Source organism: Ammospiza nelsoni, chromosome 6, assembly GCF_027579445.1.
Source record: "Ammospiza nelsoni isolate bAmmNel1 chromosome 6, bAmmNel1.pri, whole genome shotgun sequence".
Taxonomy (NCBI): Eukaryota; Metazoa; Chordata; class Aves; order Passeriformes; family Passerellidae; genus Ammospiza; species Ammospiza nelsoni.
Window position 1 is genome coordinate 54743101 of NC_080638.1, and position 24590 is coordinate 54767690.

Here is a 24590-nt window from a genome sequence, read left to right on the forward strand (position 1 = left end):
TTGGTGTATTTTTTTCTCACTGCTTAGGCATGCTGTTGAAAATTACTGATTGTTTCCAGTGAGCTGAGTGCCTATGGAAATGAGGAGTTGCTGAGTGTCTCAATCTTGCACACAGTCAGGCCCACAGTGATCTGAACAGCAGCCCATCATGGGAAAGAAAGGACATGAGAACATAAACAATGACAAATATAACCAATGACACTAAAAATGACAGAAAATTAAACAAAGTGGGTGCAAATATAAAGGCACAGCAGAGCCATGATTGCCAGTCAGAAAAACAGCTGAGTAGGAGTTTGCAGTTTAAGAAACCTCTGAAACTGCATACATTATGTTTAGATTAGATGGAGAAGAGTTTCATAACTAACAAAGACTCCTGCAATTATGCTATGGGCAGGTCAACACCATAACAAAAAATATGTTCTCACTGAAGGTAATGGGAAAAAATTCCCTTATTCGTAGTGTAACCACATTAATTTAAAAAAATCACAGATCATCATCTAAACAGCTCTCCGTTACTGGGTTTGTGATTGTGAAAGGATGACTTTTTCTCCATTATTGTGTATTACAGGTTACTGGTGAATGCACCACAGTACAGAGCGTTATCTGATTTAGCTGGGAACACTACCTGCAGCACGTCCAAGGTGATTCACACGCTCCCTGCTATGCCCATACCGCTCCCATGCCAGGTGGCCTGGGCTTGTTGTGAGCAGAGAATGAGGCAACATTCTCCTCCTTTGCTCCTCCTTGCCTCCTGACTGCAGCCCCCGTACCACAGGGCAGGCAGGGCTCTCCACATCACTTCCATCCTAAACACGAGACAGAAGTAGGAGTTAGTACCATGCTGTTAGGGGGTTAGATAACAATTCTGCTGCTTCTGAGCCCACAGTGTGGTTTCTCCTGCAGCCTTATGAAACCCCTGTGAAGAGCTTGGTTGGCCTTGAGCTGCCTTTTCCTGAGGCTGCCCTGGGGGAAGGGCACGCAGAACTTTCTGGAAGCTGTCTGCCTGGGGGCCATGGAGGCAAGGCCCAGGTGTGCCAATGGCAAAGCCATTCCCTGGGGAAGGGGCTTCAGCCCTGCTGGCGGTGGCCCTTGAGAGACCCCACACGTTCAACGCCAAGTTCCCACTGGGGCTCTCAGTCCCCATTGCTGCTGTTCCCAGTGACCCACTGGGACCCGTCACTTTCACTGACAGGGCAGCTCCCGAGGTAGGAGCACCCATGGGGTGCCAGGGGGCTGCTCAGGGTGGTCAGTGACCCTCCCCACTCCGCAGGACCCAGCAAGGAGCGCTGAGGGGACGGGCGGGGGCGGTCAGCAGGGCACTGCGGGGGACAGGCGCCTCGAAGGGGCTCAGGGCACGGGTGTGCTCAGGGGGATGGATGCTTCGATGGCGCTGTGGGCATGACGGGCTCAGGGGAGCGGGTGCCTTGAAGGAGCCGCGGGCATCACGGGCTGAGAGAAACAGGCAACTCAGCAGGGCTCCAGGAACGAGGTCTGATTGCGCCCGGCTCAAGCGGCGGCGACTCCCGGCTCCAGGCAGGGCTGGCGGGGGCGGAGGCAGTGGGAGCGTCAGCAGCCTGCGACCGAGGCGGAAGAAGGCGCCGGGCGGCTCCGCGTGTGAGGAGAGCCGGGCCGGGCCGGGCTTGGGGAGGTAAAGGGCTCGGGGCACGGGGAGAACCATCCCCGCGGGGACGCGGGGCGCTGGGGCCAGGGCGTTCCTGCCCCCGGGGCCGTTACGGGTTAACGCTGCTCTCCCGCAGGCGAACGCCGGCTCTCACCCCTTCCCTGCCCAGCCCGTGCTTCTCACCTGCCCGCAGCTGGGGTTCCCGGGTCCGATGCGCTGCTGGGGTGTAGGAGCCGCATTACCGCCCTCGGGATACGGAAGGGGCTGAGGGCAGCCCTGGTATCGGGGTCGCCTCTGAGCGGGGGCACGGAGCGGCTCCCCAGCCTGCGTGCGCCTGGGCAGCGAGGGGGCCGTGCCTGCCGGAGGTTCCCCGCCAAGCAGCCCGGCTTCAGGAGAGGGCAGGGGCAGCCTGCCAGGTCCCTGTGGGAGCTGCTCAGGGAAGAGAGATGTGTGCCTGCGTTGTGATTGAAGGGAACACAGAATCATGTTAGTGGTTTTATTTGTGAGGCTGCGAGGGATCCCCTGGCGCGTTGGGTTTAGGTCGCTGCAGCCATGGCAAACCCAGAGAGAAGTCCTGACCCCGTGTCGGGGGGCACCGCCTCGGTTTCCCCCCACTGCCGTCCCTCCACCGCCATTGCTCCCACACCGTGTGGCGAGAGCGGTGCTGCAGCAATCCCCTGAGTGCTGCCCGGGGGAAAATGTAACAGTGCGGGAGCCTCTGCACTGCCAGGCAATGGAGAATACTGGAAGTGGTGGTAGCTCACTGTGCTCCTTGACAAGGGGGCAAGGCAAAGAAACTTCCAAAATTCCTCACAGACACCAATTATACCCCAAATGTATGAATATAATGTAGCGGGTGAGGCCTAAGGGATGCGGTGTCACTTGGGATGTCAGCTTGCACTGATATGGACTTGCTGGACTTGATGATCTTAAAGGTCTCTTCCAGCCTTAAAGATTCTGTGATTCACTGCTGTGACTATTAGCTGTGGTAAGTGTAGTGGCTCAAAGGAAGGCAAGGGAGCTGGGAACCAGCTGGTTGGTGTAATCAAAGGGAGAGGAATTCGCTCAGTGTTCCTGCAGGCTTGCTACAGGATTCTTTTGCACATGGGTGTAACTGCAGTAAATACTGTGAAAGAAATGGATTCCGTTCGAGGTCCTTTCAGATGACGCTTGTGAGAGCTGAAAACTGCACTGCATTAAAAGTATCTGGAATGAGAACTCTGAGTATCATTTATGAAAGATTAAGACATGAACATAATCATAGGGTGCAGGCTATAAAAGACGGCATTTGTTCTATCTCACAAAGTCCTTTGTCTATACATTTCTGAATTCATGGGATGCTCTTGTTACTATTTCACCAGATGTCCAGACAAGCCTCCTCTGCCTTGGCATCTGAACACCTTATGCAATAAGCATGTCATAAGCTTTGGAAGTTTCAGCCACAAGCACATCAACCTCAGTGACTGCAGTGGAAAAATTATAAATCTAGCTGCTTAACAGTGAATTGAGCTACACACAGGAACCAGACTACAGACACCAGATTACACTTTGAGAACTGAATGTTTTTAATTGAAATGATGAAGCAGGACCAAACTCTTAAACATTCAACACAAAAGTACATGAATTCAGTAATTGTTCTGAAAGTAAAAGTAACACTGCTTTTGATTCTGCCAGGTATGGTGTACCAAAATCTGACTTTCAAACCCTTCTGTCATAGGCTTTAATTTCTAACTTTAGTATCCCTGTTACTTCATTAAGCAATTCTTGCATGAATTGATCAACCTGCAGCTCAGACAGTTAGCTGCTTTATCTGAAAGGCAATATCAGGTTTCATTGTAAGCCACCTTCTGATTTCTAGATTGTCTTCTCAAAGCCATCAAAATTTAATTGTAATTCTCTAAAACAGCTCTGAGACCATGGGGCTGAAGTGATTCAACTGTTGGCATTAGCTTGCAAGTGGTTGTTTACATTTAGCTGGAGCAGAGATCACTTCCCAGACAATTACTTTGCACCCCCAATGGCAAATTAAAGGCCACAATATTCTTTTTCCATGTAGTTAGTCAAGTTTATGCATAAATTAATGTCCTTAGCCTATCTCTAAACGTTCATTTGGAAAACTTTCAAGTACACTTTTGTTAGTGGTCCTAATAGCTGGTGATTGAGGTCCAGGCAAGTAGCAGAATGTCTTTATGTTGTAAATCATCAAACAATAAGCAAGAAGATGGGAATAGAAGTTAAACTTAATAACATGCTCTGAGTGCTCAGGAACTGTAATTGAACAGGGTGCTGAAATTGGTACTAACCTGCGGTAGCATTTTGGAGCAGGCTGAGTAAATTACAATGTATTTCCTGATTTTTCTTTAAAATGTACCATAAACCAAGAAAAATACTTGTTATTTTCAAATCTGTGGGATCCTTCCATTGATTGTAATTGGATCAAGAGTACAGTGGAGAGCAGCTCCCTGAACTGCCTGGAGCTCTCTTGTAGCATCTTATCTGCACACTGTGGTTTTGTTCTGTATTGGAGAAAATAAAATCACTTGGTTTTATGCCTGTAGGTTCAGCTCCACTGTGGTCCTGTGGAACTCTCCTGACATATTTATTCTTCTCTAGGTGACAATCATCAGCCAACACAAGGTTGTGACCATGAGTTTTGTGGAATATGGAGATACGATAAAGGATGGTGACACGGCTATTGTGTTCCTGGGCCACGAGTCCATGTTTCCTGTGAAGGTGCAGCATGGCTCTGTAACACAGACTAAGTATGGGGTCATCAGGCACTCCACAGACCTCATAGGCAAGAAATATGGCTCCAAAGTGACCTGCAGTAAAGGAGGATGGGTGTTCATTCTTCATCCAACTCCAGAACTGTGGACCATGAATCTCCCGCACAGGACACAGATTCTGTATTCCACTGACATCTCCATCATCACCATGATGTTGGAACTGAAGCCAGGCTCCATAGTATGTGAATCAGGTAATAATTACTATGTTGAAATCCTTTATTAAGAACTAACACCAACACTTTCATGAAAAAAACAGGGTTTTCTTTATATTTTGCAAAAAGTTGCACTTTCTTCCCACTGTGATACATTTTCCCTGCCCACATGTTGAAGAATGCTATGTCATGTGCACATGTTATCAACTGGTTCTTGAAAAATTGGTGCTACCTCAGCATGCAGCCTCATTTATGTGGGTATAGCTCTGAGCATGTGTTTGGGTAATTCATCTTGGAACAAATATGTAAACATTTTCTTTTCCCTTTTCTAAAACTGTCATTAAGTACTTAAAAATGTTTGTAAATACATGATTTAAATCAAGATTCAGACTTTGAATTTGCAGTTTCAGAGGATGTAGTTGAGATAAACTGGTGAAACAGATTCTGGTGATAGGGTGTAGAACTAATAAGATAAATTGGCAGTATTTATATGTGCTACCATGTAAGTACATAAATTTCATTCTTCTTTTTCCAAGTGTAATCTACTTGTAGCACCACAACCTCATGCAAAATCACTGATTAAATACAATCGATGATGTGTTCATCACAGGGCTGTGTTTTATTTCTAAACTTGCTTTAATTTATTACAGCTTGCATGATTTTGCTTGATTTGGTAGTAAGGAGTGAATATTGACATAAATGTTATCTTAGTTACATAGAGTTTATAATAATGTCTTCCTAACTTTATTACTACAGGCAGTATGAGGCTTGCTTCATTTGAGAAAATCTCTGTAGTTTGGAGAAATAGCAGCTGAGGTAGTTTGTCCTTGTTTTTTCTGGCTGTTGGAGCATTTTTGAAGCAGTTTCATACACCTCCCTCTCAAGCATAGATATGGCAAAGGATCAGCATGATAGGGCTGTGATGCACTGTGCTTTCTTACATTCACCATTTCCTGTTCCCACTCATGCATAATTTTGGGCAGCTTTTCAGGCATAATGACCACTTTCCAACACAACTGAGACAGCACTTATCTCTGCACCCAGTTGGGAACCAGGCAGTGTGTTTAGCTGCTTGCTGTACAGCAGCTCTTGAAGCAGGCACAGCCCTGTGCAGAAGCCTCTGATACTGTGAAAATAGCTGGGTCCTGTGAGTTTGTGATTTGGTTTGCAGGATGATCAGATGGTTTTAGTTTTGTCATGGGAAGTTTCTGTATTCATCAGCTCTTCCTCTCCCTGCTATGTTTAGACAGGATGGGAAAAGTAAACAGAAAATTATTTGGGGGGCAGGGGGAAGAGATTGGAATTGCTCCATGTCCTGGCTCACTCAGACTAGTCAAATGTACAGAGCTGGATATAAAATATTTTCAATAATGTCAAAGGTGCCTAGAGAGGATAAAAATGTTTAATCTCTTGCTTATCTAAACATCTAAGAAATGGAAACACTTGATGATTTCCAAAAATGTTGTGAGTCAAAAGTCATAGCCACAAATCAACCATTTTTGCTAAGGGGAAACTGTCCCCAGGTTCATTTTAATGCTTGTACTGACATTGTATTGCAACTTTCCAGGCAAAGTGAACACTTTTACAGCTATAGTTATGCTTGTATTGCTAGCAAGGTTCACTCTTCACAAAGAAAGGAAAGAAGAAATAGTACTATAATAAATCCATCTGACTGACCTTGAAGCAGGAGACCTTACTGCAGATTTACTGTGAATAAAAAACTTGACAGGTATTGACAACTGGAGCCTGTTTTGTGGTGATGTAGCCTGATATAGTGCCTGCTTTGTGGGGATGTAGCCTGCTTTGGTGCCATCCTAAATTCTATGGTGTTTGGTGATCCAAAATCATTAGCTCTATATCAGCCTTGTGTGGGCTAGACAGAACCAGCCCAATGGTGATGAGTAGAAACAAGACAGGAAATCTGGTATAGTAAAACTTGAATCTGCTTCCTGCTGGTGCCAAGTTAAGGTGTATTTTAAGCATTAATTAGCACAGAGGTCTGTATTTTTTATTATTTGAACTTAGATATACAGTTGCTGTATGAACTGGCAAGGCAGGCTCTGTACAGCATGCTGGGCTCTTTTCCTCTGGACTTAGTAACTCAGCTGTAGAGGTGTGTCCTGTATTTAGCCATTGTGAGCTAGCAGAATGTTGAATTGGTCTCCCCAGCTGTGAGAAGAAATGATTGAAAAAGTAAGAGGAAATACCCTCTGTGTCATGTTGAAATGCTGTGAATATAAATGATCTTCTGCATGTGATTATAAAAATGGAGTAGAATAACCAGAAGGATTAATTTTATGTTGCTTTAATTATATAGTTTAAATTGATTAGTCAGTATTTGTCCTAAAAGATACAAACATATATTAATATTGTTTTTACTATGTTTAATCATCTTCAGTAAACACATAAAGAGCAAGCTTGTCAGCAGCACATGCATAATTAAAGTGACCCAGGCATGCTCTGTTGAGGAGGCCATAAGGAGACTCTGCATCTACCTGATGTTTCATGACAGAGGTGTGGGAATATGATCCTTTTTCTGTCTTCTGCTAATTTCTAATTTATAAAGGTATGTTGAGTTTTAAAACTGTTAGCACTGCTACTACAGCTAAGATCTTTTTAAAATATTGGTCCCTGCTCTAACAAATTCCACACTTGGATAGAGTTTTTAACAGCCCTATCTTTCCAAAATTATGATACTCAAAATAGTTGCTTAAATATCTGTTATGAGTGGCCCAATAGTATGAAAGTTTCATTGTTGTCAGGTAACTCTAATTATCCCATTTGTGTTTATTGCATGTGCAGCAATGCCTAGATAAAGGAAAAGGCTAAATCTTTCCCTTCTGTCTCACCCCACTCTCCAAATCAACTTCCCAGGCTAGGCTCTCTGTAGGATAATTCCATTTGACAGCTGATTTTGAGGGGTTCACGTTTATTTTTAATACTATACTGGAATCAAATATGAAACCTTTCAAATATTTTTCCAAGCAAAATCCTTTTCTTTCCAGCCCCCACACATCAAGGCTTCTTACTGTTCTCACTCCATGGTGAGATGTAAAAGAGTGCCTGTCTTAATAGTACAGCATGTGAAATCTCATTTAATCTGATAAATCTCAGAAATATTTTGGCTTTGATGGAGTGTAGTATTTAGACAAAACATAATTTAGTCAGAAGTACTTTAACCACCATCCCAGTGATCCTTCAGCATTCACAAAATCAGACTCACGTGAGCAAAAACGTTAATTGGATTTTTTGTTTCCCTTTAGCTAAATCCCAAATTAAAAATTGCTAAACCCTGTTCATTGGTGCGCAGCAATGGGTTTCTGAGCTGAGGGACTGGATTTCTGAAGGCTGAGAGCAGTTCTGGCTTCTCATGGTTTCTCAGAGAAGGAGTAATAGGAGCTGCCACCCAGCCTTACCCTAGTGCTTCTCAAAAACAATTATGAAATTTTCAGACTCACAGCCTGGGTATAGATTTTGTTAAAGAGTACACCCATAAAAAATTAATGAGGACTTAATGATTAATGAATACTTAATAAATGATTAAGAGTTTATTGTGGAGTCCCAGTAAGTCAGCTGTATGCTTATGACTCTTCTGAAGTGCTTATAGACTTTTTGACAAATGCTGCTCCTGTCTTCATTATTTTTGTGTCATAAGTACATCTAAATTGTTTGCAGCTCTGTTTTTGGTGTAAAGTACAGATCAAAGTTAATTTGATTCTGGAATGTGCCCAAACTAATTATGTCTGTGTTTTATAATGTCTCCCTTATCTACCTCTTAGCAGCTGTTCGGGTTAGAGTGGGAGAAGAATTAGAAAACCCGATCCTTGTACAGCACCTCTTGAAGTATTAGGAGAGCCTCATCAGTACAAATGTCATAAACCACAACATTCTCTTGCCACACCAAAGCACTGAACTGGTGCTGGGGCCCCAACAGAGGGGCAGCAGAAAAGATGGGCATCTATTGGAGCAAGTCCAGAGGAGGCCATGAGGATGAGCAGGGGGCTGGAGCACTTTCCCTATGCAGACAGGCTGGACTTGTGCAGCCTGGTGAAGAAAAGGCTCCAGGGAGATCTTAAAGCACCTTCCAGTACCTAAAGGAGCTGCAGGAGAGCTGGGAGAGGGAATTTTACAAGGGCACTGGGTGATAGGACAAGGGGTAATAGGTTTAAACTGAAAGGTGAATTAGGAGGAAACCCATTACTGTGAAGGTGCTGAAGCCCTGGCACAGAGTGCCCACAAAAGCTGTGGATGCCCCATCCCTGGAGGTGCTGAAGCCCAGACTGGATGGGTTTTAAGCAACCTGGTCTAGTGGAAAGGTGTCCCTGCCCCAGACAGGTGGGTTGGAACTAAAGAATCTTTAAACATTGTTAATCCCAAACCATTCTGTGAGTCTGTGATGATTCTATGAACCAAATCTCTGACCACATGAGGCACCACTGTAGTGTATTCAGACTTGTGGCTGTCATTAGCTGATGAGGAATGCTCTTCATACCCTAAAGTGTTTGTTTCCAGACTTTCTGGACTCACTTTGATCTTGTAATTTCACCTGACCACCAAGTACACTTCTCATGCCTCTCTGAACCTAACCCTGTTGTTAACCATATTATGTCCATTCTGTAGAAGATTCCTTCCTAAAAAAATCAGACTTCTGAATCTATAAGGAAAATTTGTCTCTTCACTTGAATCTCTAAAGAAAAAAATAATTCTTCATATTCTTTTTAGGCAGTGCCAGTCTTGAAAATCTCCCTACTCTCCTTCTCTCAGCTCCTCAGTCTGGTCAGTGAGCAGTGGCCCTCTCTGACCTCCAGCCTGTTGCCTAAAATTCAAATGCCTGCTTCAGCATGGTGTCCATGACACACAGGCAGATAAGCTAATTTTCTGTCAGGGGAACTTCTTGACTGCAAAGTGAACATTTTTCATTAGGTATTTTCTCATTCATCCATCAGTTCAACTCCGTGAAATTCTCTCCCTCCCCCTCTTCCTTCTCTCTGTCCCTGCTACTCCTGTGTCTTACCTCTGTTACCATGATTTGGACCCTTGACTATCTTCCCAGGAAGATATTTGGGTTAATTTCCATCAAATGCCTAATGTCTTTTCATGTATTCATTATAAGTCATTACACAAACTTGTCATGTAGAGTGAGCAGTCTTTCTGTTCAGTCTTTCTGTTTCTTGACAGATTTTAGCTGTGGAGTTGTTAGCTCCGTCTCAAGATTAATTTTCCCCTGGTTTTGAGGCTCCTTCCGTTCTCATGGCTGATTCATGACCTATCTTACTATTTGCTAGGACTAAGTGGTGTAGCTAGGAGACAAATAGAACAACACTGTCATTGTTTTGTTTTATTTACAGATTTCTGAATATCTTAGGTAGCCAAATTATGCATCAGAAGCTTAAGCTCTCCTAAAATGTTATGAGGTATTTTAGAGACCCAGTATTAAATGACACTTTGCATACTTTTCTTTTTTTTCCTGTTTCCAAGCAATATGAACCTTTTTATGCACTTAAGAGCTTATTCAGCTTTATTCCAAAATGCTTTTGCTTACACACAGCTGTACACATCTATAAATCCTAAATGACAATTTGTAGCCCTTTTTTAAAAAGAAGCACCACGATGAGAAACTTCTAGGGAAGACAAGCCAAGCAGTAACCTGCAAAGAGAAAATGTAGTGGAGCACAGAATCAGGTCACTTATATTTATGGCATGGGTAGGATTCCAGGAGATTAGACAAATATCGTTTGCAATAAGGAAACAGAAAACAGTGTAAAAAGTACTTTGACTTTGTATCTTATATCAGTTAAGTGCTGTGATGCTGTGGTGACAGTCTTGGCAGCATTCTGTGCTGAAATAACATGCTTTAGTTTTGAGCAGCTCAGATATTGTCCACTTCAACTTTTGAGAAGGTGAGAAGTTATTTTAACATGGTCATTGTTTCAAGATGGCTGAGGTGTGTGGAAGCTTCTCTGTGGAAAACCTCACACTTGAATAGGCAGAGAGTGAGAAGATCTGCTGGAGGTCAGGGCAGTTGAGAAGTTCATCTGATCAATACTGGCTTGTCTGCAAATCAGAAGGAGCTATCAGTAGGTGCTGAGCTAGAGTGTTTTATACAGATGTCCACTTGCTAGGACTGAAATCCTAAAGCTGCATATTTTAGGAGAGGGGCAAAAACACTCCCCTGGACCTTATATGTATCAGAGAAGGAGAATGTCATGTGCTTGAGCCCAAGAAGAAGGAAAGAGCACTGCATCAGTGTGCAGGGCCATTAGCCCCTAAATCATGGGTGTAACACAGGGGCTTAATTCCTGCCTCTGGACTGAAGTGGAGCCCATTCCTGGTTCACTCTATGCTGATCCCCTGCACACTGCTGCCTCCTCAGATGTTGAGCTTTGAGTGTGGCATATTGGGGCCCCTGCAGTGTCTCATTAAATGCCTGCAATGCAGATGTCTGCTCTTTGACTAAGATGTTTGAGATCACAGAACAGTCAATGTAAAAGAGCATCACATTTTGCAAGTGAAAATTAGCAATGACATAAGTGCTCACCTAAATGAGCTCTAAAGCAGCAGCTGTGCTGCTAAGGTTGTCTTCAGTACAGTTTGAATTGTTGTTTTACTTCTCTTCTGTAGAGTCCATTCATGATTAAAACATGGTAGTCAAGTGGGCATTGTCCTGTGGTAGAGAGCAACCATTTTCTAAGGCTATTTATTGTGCAGGCTGTCAGAAAGGGAGCATCCTGGTGTAAAAATTATAATTGTTATAGTCTTACCTTCTGCTTTCTAGGTCATATCAGGAACATAGCAACACAGACATTTCACTGTACCTCTGTGAGAAAGAAAATCCACTGGAGTTCTTCCAGTTCTGATCTTGCCTCTTCTGATACAAAATGTTAATTTTTGAGTATCCAGTTTTCTGGTTCAGGTAATTTGTATACAGGTAATTCAGGAATGCTATTTCTGGTTTGGTAACATTCTGCTATGTCTGCAGTAGTACTCCTCGGGTTTTGTTACTGCCCTGACTGATTCTGTATCATGCTAGGATACATTTCATTTCCCAAGGAAACTTGTACCCAACTAGAACTTAGACCAAACTGGTGCCTAAGACTCTTTGAGTCATATTTTGCTTTTTATCAGTAGTGATTTTGAAATAAGGACAAAGAGAAATTGAGATGGTTGCAGGAGGACAAAAATATTGAATGTTGCACCTTTGTGGGGACACCCCTAATTAATTTCCTTTCTACTTGTTTCTGAGCTGCTGTAGTTCAGATTCTGTGAATATAAACGTTCATTTCCCCTTCTACAACATCACAAAACCAGAGGGTTGAACCCCTGCCATGTGCAGACAGTGCTGATTGGGCTTTAGGGCTTGTGGCAGGTATGGACTCATGCCAGACTCATATTAATGGATCACATCAAATGTGCTGATCTATTGGGCACATGAGTGAAGGGTCATCATCATGTCACATGTCTGGGTTCAGAATGTATTTTCTGGGAGAGATTTTTACAATAGTGGGTGATTCATAACCATCTTGTTTCCTGCAGTTTTGAGAGTGTTGTCACGAAGAAGACAGGCAGCATCTTCAGAAATACTTCCATTAATAATATTAATGTGATAGAATTTGATAGATTATAATGTGATACATATGTATTGTTCTCATGTTTGTGGTAGCCAGTCAACAATAAATAATTCCTGGCAACTTTGTTTAACAAAAGCTCTGTCTGTAATAAGCCTGTAAGTGGTGACTTCCAATATCTTGGTTTTGGTTCAGGGCTTGGCTTGGAGTGTTTGTGAATAAAAGAAGAGTTTTAGAAAAGAAGCCAAAAATATTAATGGGTTTTCCTATGGAGGAGACAAATGGTATCTTCTGCGGTGTTTTTAAGAGCAGATTTAAAAGGAAAGTGATTAAAAATGTAAAAGAATATGAACAAGGAAACTGGATACATGCACAAGCTGCCTTGCTCTTCTGCTTACAGCCCAGGCTTGTTCAGTCCTTCAGATTATCAGGGAGAGATGCAGAAAGTGTGCAGCACTACACATTTGAGAGGTACAATAATTAAATTTCCTCATTTTACAATAGTCCTCAGTTGTGTAATCCTCCCTTTTGGCATGAAATGCAAAGGCAGAATTTCAGTCTTTAGCATCCTGGGAGCAATAGTCCCCTGCTTTTGTCATTAAAAAACCTATCAATGGAATACTATTTCTTTGTTATGCACATATATCATTGAGTTTTCACAACCACATGGCTGCTGTGCTACCTTTACTCCTGTGACCAGGGAAAAGTTCATTTTGTCATTTAGATCCTTCAAGTGCTGAGACAGGATGGTTTTTGCTGTATGTAGGTGTGCACATGTAGGTGTGTTTTGGTTTTTCTTTGTTTTGCCTGTACTTTCACTTTATTAAATGCAGTGTGTAAATGTTTCTCTCTTCTCCCGGACCTCTCTGAAGCCAGTGCTGAAATCTGCAGCTCCTCCATCCCTGCCTGTGCTGTGCTGTGCCGTGCTGAGCTGCGGCGATGCCCGTGTGCCCGCCGGGGTCAGGGCCCCCTCTCTGCCGGGGAGCGGTGCTGCGCTGGCCAACGCGGGCCCTGAGCGCTGTTTACAGTCTGAATGTGCCCCCTTTCAGAGCTGTGGGATTAAATACCGTGCCACAGCAGTGTTCCTCCCCTTGTGTGACTGGAGGGCAAGAACCTGGGATCTGCCACTGAACTCAGACTTCCTGCATGATTATGGAAAGTACTGCGCCAATTAAGCGGCTGTACCAGCCCCTGTGCCCCCTAATTAATTTCCTTTCTACTTTTTTCTGAGCTGCTGTACTACAGATTCTGGCCTTTATATGTTTTGTAAGATTTATGCTAGCTGAAAGGACTCTCCTCAGGCTGAACAGTCATTGAAAATAGCTAGAGACAGATTTTATTTCTACAGGAGAAATGTGTTCTAAGCACAGGATTATGAATCAATAAACACAGAGAATTCAGGCTTGCTGTGGGGTTTTGAATTTGGGGGATTACTCCATTAAATGCCACTTGAGTGACTAATTTGCAATGAGAACTGGTATATGGGTGTTTTCTTAAGTGAAAATCTTTGTTATTAGTCATCCATCTATTTAATATGCCAATGGATAATTTAAAGTAAGTTTCCTAAATTATCAAACTAAAACAAGGAGTGTCTTGTCAGTCCCTGTTTGTGTGTGGTAGTTGTGGTTACCTACAATTGTGTGACAGATTTTGTTAGACTAAGTTAAGCTTGTGTAGGTGAGTATGTGTGTAAGTGACCTGTGAAAACAGCTGTTTGATCAGTGTGGCTGCAAGGAGCCAAGAGGCCTTGGTTTGGGGTAATTCCAGTGGGAATTGAGGATGTCTCTTAAGAGATCTGTGCAAAGCAAACCATATCCTGAAGGCCATTTGTTTGCATGGATATTAAAAGGATTTTCAAGCACAAACCCATGCCAATATATTTTCTTTGTTTAGTAAAGTATAAGGTTTTGAAAATCCATTAAAATTTGCCTTAATCTCTTTTCGCCCTAGAAGAGCCTGACACTTGGGAAAAAAAACCTTTCCAGTTAATTTCCCTGAATTTTTCCTGTTGCATTTACTTCCTCGTGTTCTCCAGTGCCAGTTGTTAGAGCTATAGCTGACCCTTGGCATTAGTTTCCTCCTCCAGGGAGATGGGACAGATCCTGGGTTTGCAGGATTTTGTAATGAATGCTTTGAGGACCTGGAAGACTGTTTCCTAGGACACCTAGTCCCTCCCTCCTTGTGCAGGAAGGACTGTTCTCTTTCAGGAGCTGAACAAGTGGTTTGTGTTCATTTGAGTTGTGAACAAGTGTTCTAAGCAGGAAGATGAATGCAGAAGACTTTAGTTCTGATGTTTGTCCCTGACAAGCCCAATTTCATGAGTTGTTTGTCTTCCCCAGGTACAGGCAGTGCCTCCCTCTCCCACGCTCTCATCAGGACAGTGGCTCCCACTGGGCACCTGTACACGGTGGAGTTCCACCAGCAAAGGGCTGAGAAGGCGCGGGAGGAGTTTCGGGAGCACGGGGTGGAGCACCTGGTCACTGTCACCAACCAGGACGTCTGCAAAAACGGCTTTGGGGTCTCCAGCATTGCAGATGCCGTGTTCCTAGATATTCCATCTCCATGGGAAGCCATAGGACATGCCAAGTCAGCATTGAAAGCTGAAGGTAACTGCATTTTTCTCTTTCTGTGCGCATATCTCTGCCTTTGAGCCATACACTAGATGTGCTCCCTTCCCTGGTGTGATCACTGTTCTCAAATGTCAATCTCCAGGCATTTTTAAGGCTATAAAACCTTCAAAAGGCTTCTTCAATTTACAGTGGAAGATTTGAAAGGAGAAGAACAATTTTTTTCCTGCAGGCCTGTGAGAACTGCTACAATTAGCATGGGCAGTTTATAAAAACTCCTTTGAACCATTCTCAAGTGCATTTTGCTAGATCTGAGGCGTGTGGGAAGCAGAAGTAACAATAAATGCTGAAGGCAAATTTCTTTGGCAATTCAGTAGAAAGGTGTTTGTATAAAAGGTGTTCAGCCTCAGTTCACATCAATCATTGCAGATTTGTCCCCATTTAACAGAGCACCCCAAGGGTAATGTTAAAAATGAAGTGGTTACACTGAAATATGCTTGCCAGTTTATGTCCTAAATCTTTGTGATTGGAGCTAGTGAGAAGTTTGCCGTTGGATGCAGTGGGAATGGAACATAAAGGATGTTCTAGCTTATGCCAGTTACTCTGGGATTCTGACAGCAAGTGAGAACTGATGTTGGGATTTTGCACAGATTTCATCACTTTATTATACCTCTTTACCCTATTGAAAAATAAACTTCAGTGAATAAATAATTCTTTTATCCTGAAATAAGTTTTAATTAAGTTCACAATTTTGTGGATCTGAATTAACTTTTGCCAAATTGCTTACATCTACAAAAGTGACTTCTCTAATCAAGAGAGCATGGAATGCTGAACAGTGTCCATGCTGGGACATGAGTTTAAAAAAAACTTGATTATGTGCCACGGCCCAATTCTTTGTTAAAATATATAGTCACAGGCTGGACTTCAAGTGAATTACAAAGTCTTTGTGAAATCACAAGATTGAAGCTTGTTCTTAAAGGTCACTGAATGTGCACTGCCTTGCTGAGTCAGGACCAGCCCTGCTGTTAGGCTACCTCAGCTGCTACTGATAATTTTCTACAGAGCTTTGTGATACTCACGTAACACACTGCCTTTAAAAAGTGAATAAACACAGTGAGCCTTGTTAGCACTCTGTACCTGCAATGGTTACAGTTCAATTTGTAGCAGATTTCCAGTGTGTCCTGAGGGGGAAGAAAATCACTGCACTGTACAATGCCCTTCCCATGCTCAAATTATCTAATCTAGTGAGCACAACACTCAGCTGACTTCCCAGCTTAGAAGGCGCTGCATTGCGCAGTCCAATTTGAATTATTTAAGTGGTGCATGCTTAGCATACTAAGCAGGGCTGCTTGAACAGTTCCAAGTTTTGAATCCTTGTCTCACTCTAGCATTTGAAATCCTAGAAAATGTAATACAGTCCCAAACCGGCCGTACCATCTGGCTGTGCTTTTCTGTGCTTTGCTACAAGGTTACATCTGCTTAGGCAATATAAATAATACTTCAGAATCCCACATTTTTGTGTTTGTGAAGCGGTGTCATTCACTTCATGAGCCACTCAAAAGGGGAAGTTGCTGATCCTTGCTGCAGTTTTTGCTGCAACCAGCCTCCCATGACTGAGATCTGGTACTGATCTAAGGCTCCTCTTTTGGGCAACTTTGTACCTGACTCAATAGGTGCATTTTTTAAATTTTGCTATTTTGCATATAAACAAAAACCAGTTTTCATATAAAATGTAATTGATTGTCGTAGTAAAATGTAAAAACTTAGACATTTTCCTGTTTTATCCTGAGTCATGGGAGTAGTTTTGTTGTGGTTTTTTTACTGCTGTTAAAGCTAAAATATGGCAGAAGGTTATCTGTAACTGCTTCCCTTTCCCTACCACAGGCAGATAATTTAATAGTGCTCCTTTGTTTTGTTTTCAAAGAGTGAAGCTTCTGCAGTACAGCCTGTGCACATTCTGCTGTTACTGTTCCAGGGTTGGTGTAGTGATAAAGCATCACTGCAGGAAATGAGTTCCACTCTTTTCTGTCCACGCCCTCTCTCTCAAATCTGGACAGGGTCACATTTGAAGCATTCCCACTGTGGGTTTTGTTGTGATGTGCCCTGCAAATGTCACAGCTGCACTGCCAGATAGTGGTAATTTAGTCCCTGAAGTCTTAAGGTATTTTGAATTAAATGAGAACTAAGCAAATTCTATATATAGCATTAGCTACTCTCTTCCTTAAAACCTCAATACTCACAATAGAGTTCAGCTGAGATGATATGGGAGAGTTCTCAGCCTTACAAAACCTTATCAGATCAGTGTTCTCTCTTCCACTTCAGCTCAAGGTCCTGAATAGTTGCCACTCCTAGTAGGCTGAGTGTTAATGAACCTGTTTACAGAGTGCAACTATCACTCACGTTGTGCCTTGCAGGATGCTGTAAATACACTGCTTGGAGCAGCTTGGCCTCCCATTTAAAGCACTGCCAGCCTCTGAAAAGCTGAACAAATAAAATGGCACAGGAGGTTTGTGACTGGAAGGTTCTTGTTCTCTGGTGATGCTTCAGGTTTGCATCTCAGCTGCATCCTTTTGTGCTGATGTCACCAGTCACTCTTCCAGCAGAAAAGCTGCTTGTGGCATCTCTGAGGCACTGCTGCACTGCAGAACTTCCTTTCATTGCCAGACCTGCACTGTTTTTCTTCTGCAGCATCTGCTGATTAATGCTTTTTTGTTGTCATAGGTGCTGTTCCCCATGTCTGACCTCGGTGGTTTTTGCAAAGTTGACATTAACCCCTTCAGGCTAAACTTTTAAAAATTAGAAAATGAGAAAATTGTGAGGTAACAAAAATATCCTCAATATTCTACAGTTCTTAAATGCCCTGAAACTTTTGACTCACAGTCATTTCTCAGCTGAGTACTGTAGTGCTTTGAATATAATTCTGCACCCACCTACTCTACTCTCATAAATACTGTCTATTTCTTCCAAAGCTGTGCAAGATGAGGGAGAAACCCACTGGTACAATAATTTTCATACAGATTTTAAATTTTCAGGTAGGGGGATGGAAAATTACAGCCATGTATTAGGGTGGATTAGCCTCTTATATTTTAAGTTGCTCCTTATGGTGTTTAACAGTCTGAGTCACAAAATTATTAAAACCACCTCTCTTTTATTTCCTTTCTTTCTTTAAAGATTTTACTCTTTAATTCAGATTCTCCATTCCCTCTGGAGCATCATAAAGCCCCTAAATTATGAGTTTATCAAATTGTGATCCTTGAAAACAACTGAATCAGGTAACACGGTGCTCTCAATTCTACCCCCAGAACTCTGCAGATAAATTTCACTTTGAACATCTCCCTCTTTGGGCTCTGCACTTCCATGTCCATGTAGGAAGCCTCACTGGCTATTTTTCTTGATCTCCAGGGAGATCCCAGTTTTAAACCACCCAGGTGTGGCTTTGAAGCACAGCTTCTGTCCCTCACCACATGAAGGGCTTGGACTCCTAATTCATCCCTAGCTTGGGTCTGTCAGGGCTGGGTAGGTCAGCTGCACACACAGTGGGCCTGCCTGAAGTGATTCTTTCACATGTAGAGAGTCAAGCAGAAAGATTCCTGCATCAAAATCCTCACTGGCCAGCCAAGCTACTGGCTTTGACACAGTTTGAAGGAAGTAGTTTGGGATGAAAGGATCCCTAAAGAAAGTTGTTAGGTTTTCTTCCCCAGTATGGAGCCGACTGATTCTTTAATTTCCTTGTTACATGCTTTTACCAGCCCACAATAATGAGCAGGAGTAAATTCCTTTTGAATGATGCACCTACAAGTGCAGAGGTTAAGGTCACATTTGCAGAAAATCACATCAAGCTCCTATTAATGAGCTGGCAAGTGATTTGGAGAAAATTCTCTTTTCTGAATCAAGAAACATCCTTTAATTTCTTCCAACAGCCAAATCCTCTAATTTCACTTGTCAGGGAAGCTACATCAAATCGCCCACGAGCACATGCACTTAAAGGACATTCTGTCCCCTTTTGCAGAGACAATATTTTTGTCACAGAGTAAATGCCACAGTGATGCTGCTCAGTGACTCTCCTGCCTCACCCCTACACAATGATAATGCCTGTGTGGTTTTTTTTTTTGTTCCTTGAGATCTTCGTAATGTAATCTTCCAGTTATGACAATGCATTGAAGTCCCAAACCCAAGCTGTGTTCTTTTGCCAGAGGTAAAAATGTTGTGCTGTATTCTTTATGTCACAGAATCATTCTAAAAATTACTGGCCATTTTCTCTAAAACTTAATGGTGCTGCACTTCATGTGCATCATCTGAATAATACTGAAATGATGAAAGAACCTGTCAGAACACTTGTAACACATACAATAACCTACAAAAATAAGAGCACATTTCTTGGACTTGTTTTCTGTATCATAAGCACACACTGGAGTTCTTGTCAATAATAGCACTGAGATTTTCCACACCTGAAACCTAATGCACTCAATAGCTAAGCAGAACTGGTAGAGATATTAGTCCTTGCTCAGACAAACCACAAACAAAGTTGTTTGTTAGAGTTGCACAGGAATATTCTGGCAACTTTTGAGGCACTGGCTTCTTGTAGAGATGCAGTGGTGGGTCCCTCAATTACCAATTAGATAAAGTCTGTTGAAATGTACTGTATGGATGAAAATCTTCTGCTTCCCTCTTCCCTTAAGCTCATTTTTCTAATCATTCCAGTCAGAGTTGTACTTCCATTTTCATGTCCTCTCAACCCTGTTGGTGGTTACAATGACTGCCAGGACTGTGTGGGCTTGTTCCAGGCTATGGATTCAGGACATTTAACCTCTCCATTAATGCTTCAAACTAACTCACTCCCTGTAAAACTGAAGGTAGAAAAAAACTTAAGTCTTTCATACAGTCTCATTATTCTCTTCTCCTCAACTGTAGCACTTGTCAGATGCATTATACATGAATAAACACATTTTTAGACAGCTCTTGAGATCAAAAAGCTCACACAGCTTCCCAATGTGAACAGGATTAATCTCTCATAATTACTATATCAATTTATGATGACACACAGATCTCATTAACCAAATTTAGGAACGGTAGCTCTCCTAAAAGGAGAGTTCTGAAGGAACACAAACCAAATTTGTACAAAAAAGTTTCCATTCAGATGTTTTCAGTGCTCTCTAGTCTAGTCCATCCCTTTGTGATCCACAGACAGAGCAATGTGCCCCAGGGAGGAGAGTGGGGGAGTTCGTGTCTTTTCTTCATTCACTGAGGAATCCCTGGCAGGGCAAGACAAAGCAGTGCACATTCAAGTCCTTTAAGCCCTGGAAGCCTCTTGGTGTCTAAAGGACAAGAGGGCTCTCAAGAGCCTGAGAAGTGTGAATGCTGAAATCTAGATTTATATTTGTTTGGTGATTGTGACAGAAGGGGTGTTGCCTGGCTGTTAGTCCAGCTGGGTACAGAGGGCAGCCCTCAGAGTGCAGAATTCAGAAGCATCTGCTCTGTTCAAGATGACAGTGTCTCTGCTCCTGGGACAGATGAGCATCTCCTTCTGAGTGCTGGTTTTCTACTTTCTTTTTTGCTGGTCTAAACACACCACAGGAATTGAAACTTCCAAATGTTTCTATTTTAGACACCCTCTTGCAGTCTGGAGCTGCAATTTCATTTTTGCCTTGCAGCCTTCTGCTAACTGTAGCTTTCCAATCTTCACTCCTAATATCTGCTTAATCACATAATTCCAGCCTGTAGCTGCAAGTCAGATCTGGCCTGCCTGGTGGTACAGAAAAAGCAGAGGAGACTCCTCTCCCACTTGTTAGGATCTGTAAGGACAGATGCTTGATGGGTTTGCTTCTAAGCCCTTTGTGGGTACATTTATTTGGGAGGAATGCATAAAATTAATGAGAACTATAGGCATGAAAGGGGAAAACAAAATTGACAGAACTATTAACCATTGGATGGTCTCAGATAGATGGAAGTTCACTCTTTTCTCATCTTTCACACCTGAGAAACTTCCAGCAGTGCAGGAAGTAAAGTAATAATTTTTGTGCTTGCCTTCTGGATATTTGCTGCTGCAAGCAAGAGCTTTCTCCTTATTAAACGGCTTGAAAGGCTGTTTTCTGTAACCCTACTTCCCCCAGCAGCTGTGAGGAGGCAGCCTGATAAATCTTCACCAAGTTTGGTGTTGACGTGCTGTGCTCAGCTGACCGGCCCCAGGCAAGGGGAAGGGTGCTCTGCCTTTAATTGAAGGCTTGACAAGAACCGTAGGTGGCTCTGCAGCTTGCATGGCAACAGCTGTGTGCAGGCTTTGAGTTTTTGACTCTAAATCCAGAGCATGTGAATTCAAAAGCCTAAACCTATCTTCAGACCCTTACAGTCAGAATAAATAAAAACAGGCTTACTGTAAATGTAAATATATTATGCTTTCTTTATTGCAATATAAAACCTCAAAACCAAAAAGCCTGAATGAAGTAGTAGTCTCTGGTCTCTCAGATTCTTGCTTTGCAGACAAAGAGTTATTGTGAGCTGACATTTAGTTAAGTCAGACATTTGTTCAGTTCCCTACACAATAAGAATATAAATTCTTTCTTTGTAACATGTGTGCATCATACTAGCTTTCTTATTATGTAACAGAATTTTTTTCCTGAGCTTTTCTGTTTTACATCTGCAACCATAGAGCAGAGTGTGTAAGTTCTTTGGGCAGGAAAGATTAGCTGTCAGATTCAGGAACATTTTGGTAGTGCTGGCCATCCTGATGAATATACAAATCTAATTTCATGGGAGTTAATGGACTGGGCGTGCAATTAAATCAGCATCAACAGACTTGGTTCATAAAGACACATACCAGCATTAGTTTTGCAGGTGATTATTAGATTTGAGTTTTAATTGTCACTCCAGGGAATTACTTGTCCAGGGTACTTTGTTCTGAAGATTCATGATAAGAACCCCTTGGTGCAGAGACTTTATTTGAGGACTAAAATTAAATCCTGCTTAGTGTATGGTGGATTAATGGTTGTGGAAAGTGCTCTTCCCCAGGCAGCACCAGCACATCATTGCTGCACAGTAACTGGAGTGCTACAGTGACGCTTTCAGACCTGATGCTTTCTTTTTTTAGAGATCTGACTTTAGAAACGAAAAAGAAAAAAAAAAGGGGGGGAGTTTGAGATAAAGCAGGCTTCATGTAGTCCTAGCATTGCCTCTATTTTTAGCAGGATGCTTTGCTCTGGCTTGCACGGGTTCTTTAACTGCTTAGATGGCTGGCATTGGAAGGTTTGACTGGAGCCCAGGAGAGGACTGGGGAGGAATGTAAATCAGGCCAGCAGGCATCTTCATCTAATTGTAATAAATGCAACAATAGCTGAAGCTGCATTGCCCAGCGTTCCTTCCTCCTGCACAAAAGCTTTTCAGGAAGGGCAGTTGCCTTGGGGGACACTGTGTCCTGGGTGAAAGCACATGCCCTGGCCTTATGGCAGACAGTGTCCTTATAATTCTTTGATCTGATTTGGCTGTGGCTTTTCAGAGTAAATCTGAATCATTCTATTCTCAGCTGTTAAGGTGACATTGTAGCACTTAGAAAGGTGTAGGGGGCCTATTAATAGCCCGTATTAAGAATCAAAAATCAGAACTGTGCATAGACAAGGAGACAAGTGTTAGTTTATCACTTGAAAGTCTTGTCCTTGAGTTTTACAACATTTTGTTGTAAGCCTGCACTGGATGTGATATCCAGTAAAGTTCAATGCTCAGGAGACATGTTGACTAAAAGGGTAAAGCCTTAACAGCACTCCATCTATGGCCTGGAGAGCTGCCTTTATTCTGTGCACGCATACCATGGTCCTCAGCAAACACAGCCTCTTTGTCAGGGCGTGTGCAGTGCTGGGGCTCCAGCCTGGGCACTGTGTGGAGAAGGACTTCTGGCTTTGTGTATGTGCCAGCTGCACTTTGGTGCTCACTCCAGAACAGTGGAGACTGATTCCAAAAGAGTTGTGCTCTATAGGGACCAACTTTAACAGTTTTGCTGTGAGCAAATGTGGAGGGCAACATGGGATGTGGAAGATGAATGAAGTTGCTGGTGTTGTTTTTAAAGGGTCTGAAGCATCCTGTGGGGTTGTCGGTGTTTCATTTTGTGCTGACACTTTAAACCAACAAAGTTGCCATGTGAAGATTTTCTTGAAGAATGTTTCCACTTTGTCTGTATAACAGTAATTCTATGGGTATCTGTGAGAATTTGAAAAAAGATGAAAAGTGCTTCATTTTGGCTTTTGCCCTCTTTTCCACTACCTGTCTTCTTTTGCAGGTGGCCGCATCTGCTCCTTCTCCCCCTGCATTGAACAAGTTCAGAGAACCTGCCTGGCCCTGGAAGAATCTGGTTTTACAGAGATTAACACCTTAGAAATTCTGCTCCGAGTGTACAACGTAAGGACAGTTAGCCTGCAAATCCCTGACCTTGGAAAAGGAGCTGAGGATAATTCCAGCCCTGGCTTTGACAGCGGCAGCCCATCCCATCAAGGCAGCTCGTGTGCTAATCTGCAGCCAGGGACTGTGCAGTTCAAGAGTGGTGTGCCACTGAGGGAGGTGGTTGGGCACACTGGGTACCTGACCTTTGCCACCAAGAGCCTGCTCTAGTACCTGCCCAGTTTGTGCAGTCTGGAGTGGGGTTTGAGTGTATTCTGTTTTCGTGGCTCTTTTCTGTATGGCATCCAAAGTTTCACTTGTCAGGGAATTCCATATATAGTCAGATTTGGTTGGAATATGCTTTGTTTAAATAGCACACAAGCATTAAGCAGAGCAGCATCAAGGGAATGTTGAAACTCTGGAATGGTGCTCCACTTGCTGCCAGAAAGAAGATAAATTAATAGCAAATGGCCATTCACGGGTATGTGCAGAATTAAGATCTCTCATAAGTAAGCAAAACAAACAACAGACAAATTACAAATAAGTTGAATTTTTTCCTCCTTTTTTTCTGAATTACTTTCCCAGGTTTATGTTTTTATTTTTCCCTAGCACCACTGGACGCTATTCTTTTAACTTCTCTAGTGTCTGTGTTGCTCTGAAGAATGTGCAAGTGCCTACTTCCTCCATTTTAGATAAGAAAGTTCCAAGATTACAGGGTTGCCAGCACAACTGTTCACAGAATCAGTGTTTCCGTGGAATAGTGTTCCAGGGGATTATTGGCAACACTCAGGAACACAACCTCTCACTCCATTCCAGGCTGGCATCTGCAAATCATTTTGACTACACAGAGGTCAAAGAAATGTGGTAATTGTTGGATTTAATGTAAATTGGTATATTGTGCTCATCATTTTGTAGTAGAAATTTGAACCTGGATCCACACGGTCATGTTCTAACAGAACAGCCACTTTTATAGTTGATGAATCCACTGTGAAAATTAACTGAACAGCTGGCTAATACTATCTGACCACCTCTTTGTAAGTGGTGTGGATGAGTTTCCAGTTGTTTGGTGGTTTATTTCTATTATGGTGTATTGTTTTCCTGCAGCTGAATGACAGAAAGATTCCTTTTGGCAGGATTTCTGTCTCCAAATCACATCAATAATGCAAACTTAGTAAAATCCTCAACCAATCTTATTAATTAAGTTTTCAGATCATTTACTCTTTGGTCTTCCATACAGAGCTGGTGGGTATGAGGAACTGTTTGAATGCTGGATTACATTTTGTATTTATACATTAAAATAATAATGCAAATTTATTGAAGTTCCTTCTTTTTCTCTTATTTAATTTTTAATAGTAAACTCACAAATATTCCTATTCCAGCAACTAGTGCTGCCACTCAAAGCATTTAGCTGGGCCTTGCATGTACCTGAGCATATTGATTGCTGGGCAAGGGAAGCAGCCATTCATAAAGTGCTGCCTGAACATGTAACCTGATATCCTCCCCCTTTCTTGACAAAAATAAACAAAGCTAAGCTTTTA

General features: G+C 42.6%; 1 protein-coding gene across 1 annotated transcript; it reads left to right on the forward strand.

The window, feature by feature from the left end:
* The first annotated feature begins 1533 nt into the window (after positions 1-1533).
* TRMT61A (tRNA methyltransferase 61A) lies at positions 1534-24366 on the forward strand. Its single transcript, XM_059474283.1, has 4 exons — positions 1534-1648; positions 4235-4598; positions 14464-14730; positions 22955-24366. Exons 2-4 carry the CDS (start codon positions 4268-4270, stop codon positions 23281-23283), a joined length of 927 nt encoding a protein of 308 aa, XP_059330266.1. The 5' UTR covers positions 1534-1648; positions 4235-4267; the 3' UTR covers positions 23284-24366.
* Positions 24367-24590: the final 224 nt, after the last annotated feature.